This window comes from Rhagoletis pomonella, unplaced genomic scaffold (genome assembly GCF_013731165.1).
Source record: "Rhagoletis pomonella isolate Grant_MI unplaced genomic scaffold, Rhpom_1.0 Rhpom_scaffold_00003, whole genome shotgun sequence".
Lineage (NCBI taxonomy): Eukaryota > Metazoa > Arthropoda > Insecta > Diptera > Tephritidae > Rhagoletis > Rhagoletis pomonella.
In genome coordinates this window covers 30848271-30858742 of record NW_023458557.1, presented here as the reverse complement: position 1 = coordinate 30858742, position 10472 = coordinate 30848271, and the positions used below count along the sequence as shown (strand labels likewise).

The following is a 10472-nucleotide window of genomic DNA, read 5'->3' as shown; positions in this document are numbered from 1 at the left end:
TTTTTATTCATTTGAATCGGCATCCTTACAATAAAATTATGTATTCATATAAAGTCCATAAAATTCACCAATAAAAATTTGGTGCTTTTTCAAATTCAAAACTTGGCAATACTGCCTTTTGTTCGATGCTTCTTCTTTTTCTTGTCGAGTTCGTCTTGCTCTCTCACTCTGGTATATTTTGACGTCACGGCCAGTTGCTCTCAGCTCGATTGGCGCAATCTGGTATTCTATCCATGACTCAACAACTACAGGTTGTAGCAAACATACAAAAACAACATTTACCGTTGGTATGAACTCCTTGTGTTATCAACATCTTCTTTATCTATTCATATTCGTATGTATATGTATACCCTGCATACCAGGATTTCATAGAATTCTGAAAGGCTTCAAAATTTTTTTAAGAATGTTCTTTAAGAAATCGTACAGAAATTTCTTACTAGTTCCTGTCAACCGCTTCATATGTTTTTCTCTAAAGATTTCTAAAAGAATCGTAACAAATTTCCGACTCTCTTAAAGATTTCGGGAGCATTTGTTTGCAGGGTATATATATACGTATATATACGTATATGTGTATGTATACGCGGATATGTAAATAAAGCAAAACAGACGATAATTTGACACAAGCGTGCTCATAAGAAGCATAGCTTCTATCGCTATCACCTGTAATTGATGCGCATTGTATTCTATCATTCTTGACATATAGTGCGGTAACGAAACTGTTTTTCGTATCGATACTGAAGTGTGTTGCGTGTGCATGTACGTACATGCATGCATGATTCGTGTGAGGTACAAGTGCTTGATTGTTACTACGTTTATATGCACAGAATAATCGACTTAATTGAAAGCGCATTGACACCGTACACATTTCGCTCTAGTGTTTATACTTAAGGCTTTATATCGGCATCAAAGTAACCGTCTTCAAAAGCAAACAAAATTAGCTGTTTTCATTTGACATTTTATAAGTTAACATAATGGAAAGTGATAAAAATCTACTTTTATTCGGCATTATAAAACCGTGGCAAAAAAAAAGAACGATTATTACACTGTGAGACAAATGGTAGGGGTCAGTGATCGGGAAGGGTTCAAACTACCGGGGAAAGTTATATCGGTAAAAAAGAAGTTATACGTGTCCCGGCGTTTCGCTGGGTCAAGTCTAGGAATCGAGATATATATATAACTATCATATAGGGGAAATTGTCACCTTTGGTGGTCTTTTTTTGACATAACTCGAGAACCACTAGTCCGATTTTGCTCAAACAAATTTAAAAAAATTAAAAATTACAATTCCTTTAATCTGTTCATATATTTTTCTATATAATCAACAGTTTTAAAAATATTTAATATTTTAGTTACTTTGATTATATAGAAAAAACGTTATATGAACAGATTAAAGGAATTGTAATCAAAATCGGAGCAAAATCGGACTAGTGGTTCTCGAGTTATGTCAAAAAAAAGACCACCAAAGGTGACAATTTCCCCTATATGATAGTTATATATATATCTCGATTCCTAGACGTGACCCAGCGAAACGCCGGGACACGTATAACTTGTTTTTGACCGATATAGCATTTCCCGTTGGTTTCATCCCATCCCGATTTTGACTGTCGCATATACTACGTTTATACGCATGCATAAGTCGCTTTAATTCATTTCGCCGCGATTCAAAACATATGTATAAACTGAATTTCAATTCGCTTTGAAAGAGCGAAGTGTTTTGGCTCACACTCCATTTCAAATCGGTAGTTAATTTCTCCAGACAGTTAGAAAGAGTGTATAAACACCGCTCTCACTCAAAGCGTATTTAAGCTGATTAATAATAATTGTTCTTTTTCTTTGCCACGATTTTATAATGCCGAATAAAACTAGATTTTTATCACTTTCCATCATGTTAACTTATAAAATGTCAAATGAAAACAGCTTATTTTGTTTGCTTTTGAAGACGGTTACTTTGATGCCGATATAAAGCCGTAGGTATAAACACTAGAGGGAAAGTGTACGGTGTCAATGCGCTTTCAATTAAGTCGATTATTCTGTGCGTATAAACGTAGTAATAGTGTTATTAATCAGCTTTTAAATACTGATGCGATTATTTGGAATTTGAGCGGAAGAGCTGATCTCCAATTCGCTTTGACTGAGAGCGGTGTTTATACACTCTTTCTAACTGTCTGGAGAAATAAACTACCGATTTGAAATGGAGTGTGAGCCAAAACACTTCGCTCTTTCAAAGCGAATTGAAATTCAGTTAATACATATGTTTTGAATCGCGGCGAAATGAATTAAAGCGACTTATGCATGCGTATAAACGTAGTATGTATCAAATTGTTCGAAACGATACAAAACTATGTTGCGTGTATACATAGTCCCCTTTCAGACACGTCAAGTCTTGAAAGCAATTTTTTTCGTATTCTCTTTTGTGTTTTCTATTTGCTTCCACACGCGTCAAGTTTAATTGAATTCAAGTCCTTGGTTCTTAAATGGGAAGCAACGAAACGATCAAAAGAGACAAGAAAACTTGAAACGGATTGACGGTACGGAGGAATCCGTACTCTTCCCCTCTCTTCCCACCTCGTTCGTCTACGAACGAGCAGACTTGAAAGCAAGACTTGACGTGTCTGAAAGGGGACTCATGTAGATATGTATATGTATGTATATGTATGAACGAACATTTCCGTACGCTGCAAGAATCGTTGCGATGATTCTTGTGAGGTACAAGTGCTTGTAGTACCGAATCGTTACTCACGTAATAATCTCGTTACTCGCATGTTCCGTATATGCACCATCAACCAAATCGTTACTCACATAATAATCTCGTTACTCGCATGTTCCGTATATGCACCATCAACGTCAATCAATACAACACAACATATTGTGCGGTAACGAAATTGTTTTTCGTATCGATACTGAAGTGTGTTGCGTGTGTATGTACGCACTAGGGATGTTGCGAATGTGGAATTTTAGACATCCGCGGATGCGAATGCGGATGCGAATGCGGATGTCAAGTAGTTTTAAGAAATATTTTAGGTGAGTAAATTAGATGATTTAGGTAAATAAAAAATGGAAAGGTTAGTAATTTTTAATAATTTTTTTAGTGCTTGAATTAGAAAATTGGAACATTGTATTTAATAAAAACTTTTTAAAGGGTCGAGACGACAAACTTGAAAAACTTGAAACTTAACAAAATTGTAAATTCTTTCCATTGAGGCTGCACCAGTAGAGAGAACTTTGAATAATTCCTTTTTGAGAATTGCATCGGGGCTGGAAATGTCGAATTTATCCTCCTGACTTTCATCTTCACAATCTAGCATTATGGCAAGATCGTTGTTTAAACACCGTTGTTTTCCAAAGAATTCTTCATTCTCATTCTTTTGGTTGTTTCAGAATTTGGAGAACCTTTAACGTCATCAGCGTTTTTCGATTTTAGTTTTTGTAATTCATTTTTAATCTTTTCTTATGTGACCGGTCAGATATACGTTTTAGCAGTGCACTTACACAATATTCCAGGGACCGAAAATAACAGTTATTTTTTTAACGAGTTAAACTTGGCCAAATTTTTTTTTATTCCGAAATAAAAGTCCCTTCCTGATAATAGTTACCACCTTTATTTATATATTTTTACAACGCTTTTATCAACTTGCAATGTTGTGTTCCAGAAACTTTCAATGTTGTGTTCCAGAAACTTTCAATGTTGTGTGTCCGACACCATAAAGCAAAGCTTTGAAAAGCTCCTATAAAAAAGCATAGTGAATAGGGCGAGGTAGATGACATCTAGATGTCGCCCTATGTACTACGTTTGCTACACCGGAAATAGACGACACACCATTTCTTTAAATAAAATTAATTGGTGCTCGTTTGTATGTACATACATATGTAAATGCATGTGTGTGCACCTTTCTATTAATATCGTTGAATTATTTTAATATCTATTGCAAACTTTTATTCAGACAGGACTAAAAAGAAGAAAATAAATAATATAAAAAAAACTTTTTAATATACAACGCTTTTATAAATGGACTAAAAAGTAGAAAATAATACTTCTCAGCCCCATAGAATTTGTTTTGATAACTTTTGATTTTGAAATTTTAGCAAAAGTCATTATAAACAATCTATGAAATTGAAAATGAAAAGCGTGGGGCGCATGTAATACACTTGAATTGATATGAAAAGTAATATATGTATGTATGTATGTATGTGGGTATATGAATAACGACCGCTTAAAATCGATTTCAAAGTTCTACTTTCGCTGTAGAAATTTTAGGTCTACGTTATGTAGTTTGACTATTGTCAATTAAATCGAACTAGGCAAGATTTTTTTGCGCCAATCAGAAACAACGGATACTGTCAAAATATAATTATAATATATAATATATCTCAACTAATTTATATTTAGAAAGCCGTTTGTTAGTTTCCGCAAGGCTTGAGAGCGGCTGAACCGAGTTTTTTGAAACTGCCACCTGCCGCACGTGTCCCAAGGATGGTTTTAGGCTGAAAAAAATCTATATGTAAAGGGGGCGTGGCACTTCCCATACAAACCGAATTTCTCATGCTACATATCTCTGAAAGTGTGCATGGTGGAGTTTTGGAAATTGGTATGGAGATATACGAAATCAATCGCATACTCATGAAGAAAGAGGGCAGCTGTTGGAAAGGGGGGCGTGGCTCCTTCCATATAAATCGAATTTTTATACTGCATATCTCTGAAAGTATTCATGGTACAGTACTGGAACTTCGTATGGAGATATGTATATAGTTGAAATCAAGCCCATACTCATGGAGAAAATTTGGGCTATTTGAAAAGGGGTGTGAGGCCTACAAACCTACCGACCTTTAGCTATCTTTGAATGAATTTTTTTATTCTTCTGTAGGTGTGTTTGTGAGTGAAATCCTCCTAAATGGTTGTACGGATTTTAACGAAACTTTTAGTGTATTTGAGTGGGTCTCTGGATGGTTTAGTTTCACAATTCAATCCGACAGTTGGCGCTGTAGTTGAGTTATTACTAAAAATCTTATTTATGATCCGATTTGGCTAATGTTTTAAATATGTATGCAATACTATTGCAAAAACGTGCTGCCAAGTGGTGCTGAAGTCGAGCTATTACTAAAAATAGCCAAGTGAGAAAAGGGGCCGTGAACGTCAGATTAAATCGACCTGTTGCACCATTGAGTATATGGAACGCTCCTGCGTTGCAATTGGCCCAATGGATGTGATTTTCCAATATTATTGTGCGTTCAAACTTTTAAGGTATTTCGTCTGAAATAAGTATATGTATATTGCATTTCTGTAGAACAATGGTTCGCACCCATTTTGAAATTGCCACCTACTATACTGTAAAGCATCTAGGACATTCACTATAGAACCGGGTCATTGTTGCCGCCAGGGAGTGAAGAGGAAAAAATGTATTTCGCTTTGCGAATAACCGTGCTATGAAATGCCGCACAACTGGAGAATTTCAAGAACGGATATAACACTTTCCTTAGGTTATTTAAAGCGGTAAATAACCACCAAACCTTAATCTTAGCAGACAAATGTGCCAATGGAAATCGTAAACGTGAATTGTTGGTAAAAATGTTGGACCAAAAAGTTTCAATAAAATATATAGAAATTTTGGGCGGGACGAAGTTCGCCGGGTCTGCTAGTTACACATAAAACATAAATTCATAGTAAAATTACACAGAATTCCAATTACGGAAGGGAAATATACGAAAGTACAGCAATTCTGACCCTCTTACACTCATATGTATGTACCTATTTGCGAAGTAATGGCAGTAAGACATTTTGACCAGTTTCGCCTATTATTTTCATTGATTATTTTTTAATTGATTTTAAATAAAAGTCTAATTCATAATTTAATAAACACAATAAATGTACACAAATCGGCATTTCAAACTTTGTACAAAAATTATAAAAGCTCAGCAGGTTTTCTCAACAAAATACTTTGAATTCAGAATTTTTAGGGAGATTCCAAGTTTTCGATGTTATGCATTTTTTTCATATAAAGTGTGTTCGAAATTTTTTTAAATGGATCAAAATGTATGACACCGTCAGAAAAAAATATCAAAAATCATCGGGATATTGCAGAAACTACCACTTTCATTTAATAAACTATAAAACTGCGAACTTAGAATCTTTACAAAAATTCTGAATTAAAAGCTTGTGTGGCGAAAACTTACTTTTCGTACTACATATTCACAACCGAATTCAGCGGTTTGCAAATAATTCTCACATCCCTTATTTTAATTTGTAAGTGCTTTTAATTTTCACTTCTTGTAATTTTTTAATCTATAATGTGGTATGTAATTTTTTGTTATGTATTGGCATTTTATGCTAAACATCTATATTTTATGATTGTGCCAAATCAGGATGAATTGTACCAAAAGTGCCTCTGAGAATGTAAGGGCCAAAAATGGCCCTGTGCCTACTTTTCCATCACTGGGTAGAAGTGCTTGATTGTATCAAATTGTTCGAATCGATACAAAAAAATGTTGCGAGTATAAATACATACTAGAGTGCCAGTTACTGTCGAAATTCGACAGTTTTTCTAGTTTTAGAAGCCTTGGAGAGGTTTTCTAACCTAACACGTAGCGATACTTATACGGTACAAATTAACTAACCGGAAAATCTTCTGCTAACACGTAACTAATTTTCTTTTTTATCTGAGAAGGTCATTGGAGGACTTCGGCAGGACTTGGAATTGACCCGATACATTCAAGTTTATCGATAAATTTCAATGATTTGATACATATCGATAGTTCGATGAATTTCAAGAACACTAAAATTCGATAACTAAACAAAATTCGTTAACTCGACCAATTTCGATAACTGTGAAATTCGATGGCTCGATATATTTCGATAACTCAAAAATGTAAAAACTTTGGATACCTTTACAAATTTTTACTTTTAACATCTCCACATTTCTCGAAAACTACCTAAACATTTTGATAACTCGTTACACTCTGTTAAGACGATTAAATTCGATAAGCAGTGATAAATCGATAAGCTTATATAACGTTGAAATTTCTATAAATCGATATATTTTGAAAATTCCATAAACTTTGCTTTGTTGAACCAACCAATTTCAGTATATCAATAATTATAATTATGCATTACGACACCTCGATATATTTCGTTAAGTCTATAAATAATGATAATTCAATAAATATCGATAACTTAATACATTTCTTTAACTTGACAAATTTCGTTAATCCCACACGTTTTTATAGCTCGATAACTATCCGTAAATTTGGACAACTAAGCTTCTGTGTCTATCAATTTCGACAACTCAGTAAACATTGATCAGTTTGAATAATTCGATACGTTGCGATAACTTAATAAGCATGTATAAATTTCGATAATTATAAACTTCGCTGATTCGATAAATTTCAGTAACCTTTATGGCTGATTTTAATTCGATTCCTATCTTTTAACCTAATTCTTATGTATTTCTCATTGTCTCCATTTTCGCCTTTATCTCAATTTTCGTCTTTATCTTCACTTTTGTCTTTTTTTTTGTCTTCAACGTTATCACTTGTTTCTTCATCTTCATATTTATCTTTATTACAAAGTTTAATTTCAAATACGAAGTAAAACCAAATGCGAAACGCTTGAATTGAACAGGTTGCAAAAACAATCGTTAACAAATATGGAAATTTTTAAACGACGATTTTCAACCAATTTCGAAATTATAAAAACTCTCCTCATCTACAGAAAATTACTTTCCAACGGTGTTTCTGGTTTTGAAATCGGTAACTTTACCTTGGTCTTCATCTTTGTTTTTATCTTTCACATCTTTGCTTATATCCTTTTCTTTTTCTATTCACGTAGATGAGATGAGGTGCGATGACGTGATAAGATGTGACGTGATTTCATGTGATGTGATGGGATGTCATGTCATGTGTTGTCATATCCTCTGATGTCATGTCATACGATGTCATACCATATGATGTCATATCATGTGATGCCACGTCATGTAATGCCATGTCATGTCATACGATGTCATATCATGTGATGTCGTCATGTGATGTCATGCCATATAATGTGATGTCATATCATATAATGTCATGTCACATGATATCGTGTGATGTGATATCATATTATGTGATGCAAAATCATGTGATGTCTCTTCATATCATGTAATAAAATGTGATGTGATGTCATGTAATGTGATCACATTCCATGCTCCGATTAGTGTATCGATAACCCTGTTGATACCGATAACAATATCCATACACATATAGAAAAATACAACGATTGTAAAATCGATTAATTCAGCGATAAATGTAACAATCATTAGTATCAGTATCATAACAATATATGTAAATGACTAAATCGATAAGAAAATCAATTATTTAATCGATTATTATACCGATAACAATATCCATTATTGTATCGATAACAATATCCATTATTGTATCGATAACAATATCGATTATTATATTGATTATTATATCGATTACAATAGCGGTTATTTAATCAATAACAGTATCGATAACAATATCGATTATTTTATCGATAGCAATATCGATTAGTATATCGATAAAAATATCGAGTTTTATATCGATAACAATATCGAGTTTTATATCGATAACAATATCGATCTACATCCTCATCCTTTTCTTCATAGTTATCTTTATTTCTGCATATTCCTCTTCACCTTTACCTTGAAGTGTTTAAATTTACCTTGATCTTCGTTTTTGCCTGTATCTCTAGGCATCTTTGTTTTTGTTTTTATTCTCAAACCGCTAAACCACTGAGAAGCATTTCCATGTGCATTATTCCCCTGGAATTTGACAATTTACTCCCAACCAACCAACTGCCTAAAGAAGTTTCACTTCATAAATTCAAGAAATGTTCTTACCCGTTCAGTTGCCCTAATTCTTATTTATCCGTCAATGTCTCCATTTTCGTCTTTATCTTCACTTTTTTCTTCTCTTTTTTTGACTTCATCGTTATCATTTATTTCTTCATCTTCATATTTATCTTTATTTCAAAGCTTAATTTCAAATGCGAAGTGAAACAACATGCGAAACATCTCAAATTGAACATGTTGCAGCAACATCTATACACAAATCGGAAATGTTTAAACGACGGTTTAGGCCGTAATTTTCAACCAATTTTGAAACCATAAAAACTGTGCTCATCTAGAGAAAAAGCCTTTCCAATGGTGTTTTTGGTTTTGAAATCGGTTCGGTAGAATCGCCGAACGAACGGAGACAAAATTTATGTTAGCGTATTAATATATAGATGTATATATGTACATATGTACGAACGAACATTTCCTTACGCCGCAAGACTCGTTTCGTTACTCAGATAATAGTCTCGTTACTCGCATGTTCCGTATATGCACCAGAGAGCAGCTTTGAGTATGATCGAGCCTTTTTGATCACCCTCACTAAAAATCGAGCACAAGCGAACGCCACACTCGGCTACTATGTGTTCGATCGAGATGCACACCCGACAGCTGCTTTGGGTACGAACGAGTCTGTTCGATCACCCTCGCTATAAATTGATCACAAGCGAACACCACACCCGGACACCCGCAGCTAGCCCGAAAATTTGTGTAACAATGAAATTGGTGCCGAAACCCGGGAAGGAAAGCAAATACAAGCGACCACAAGAAATTTCTACGCTTAGCTTGTTAACCAATTTTTCCTTCTGCACGCTTGAAGTCGCGTAATATCGCATATTTAAAGAAATGGAGTCCCTTAGCGGCGCAATTGAGGAGCAGCGCCGAATTCAAACCCATCTCACTCGAATCCAGACTAACTTCGAGTCTAAGCAATCGTCTGAGATCTCGAGAGGTTATGTTCAGAGTCTTCTCGCGGAGATTGATACTATCTTCCAGGACTTTAAGCGCGGCCATGAACAAATCTACACTCTTATTCGCAACGCATCGCTTGACGAGGACGACATTCCTTATCTGAAGGAGGAAGTTTTCTATACCTGCTACGATTTATATATCGCCTTTAAGTCTACCTTACTTGATCGACAAAATGACCTCGCGCCATGGCCGTCGCCGCTCGCGCACGCAAGCACCTTCGCTATGGCCACTACACGGAATGACACTACCGCTGCTTCTGCACGACTGCCAAAAATCGACTTGCCTAAGTTTTCTGGAGACTATTTGGAGTGGATCCCTTTTCGCGATATGTTTCTATCGCTGGTACATAATAACGACGCCTTAACTCCGGTACAAAAATATTTTTATTTAAAGGGATCTTGCATCGGCACACCTAAAGAAATGGTGGAAGAATTTCCAGCTACGGATGCCAGCTATGAAACTGCCTGGGCTGCCTTGGTAAGTAGATTTCACAACAAAAGAAAACTAGTGGATCAAATTTTAAAAAGGCTCGTCAATGCACAAAATACCGATGGTGGTTTACAAAGCGTAAAACTGCTGCTCGACCTCACTCGCAACAGCCTTGCTCTACTGAAAACTTTAGAAATAGACACCTCTAGTTGGGATCCCATGCTAATT

General features: G+C 35.0%; 1 protein-coding gene across 1 annotated transcript in view; it reads left to right on the top strand.

Moving 5' to 3' along the window:
* Positions 1–9689: 9689 nt before the first annotated feature.
* Positions 9690–10472, top strand: part of LOC118736173 — a 5199-nt gene continuing 4416 nt past the window's right edge. Inside the window, exon 1 of the mRNA XM_036466268.1 lies at positions 9690–10292. Coding sequence (XP_036322161.1) covers positions 9690–10292 — 603 coding nt within the window. The remainder of the gene's footprint in view (positions 10293–10472) is intronic.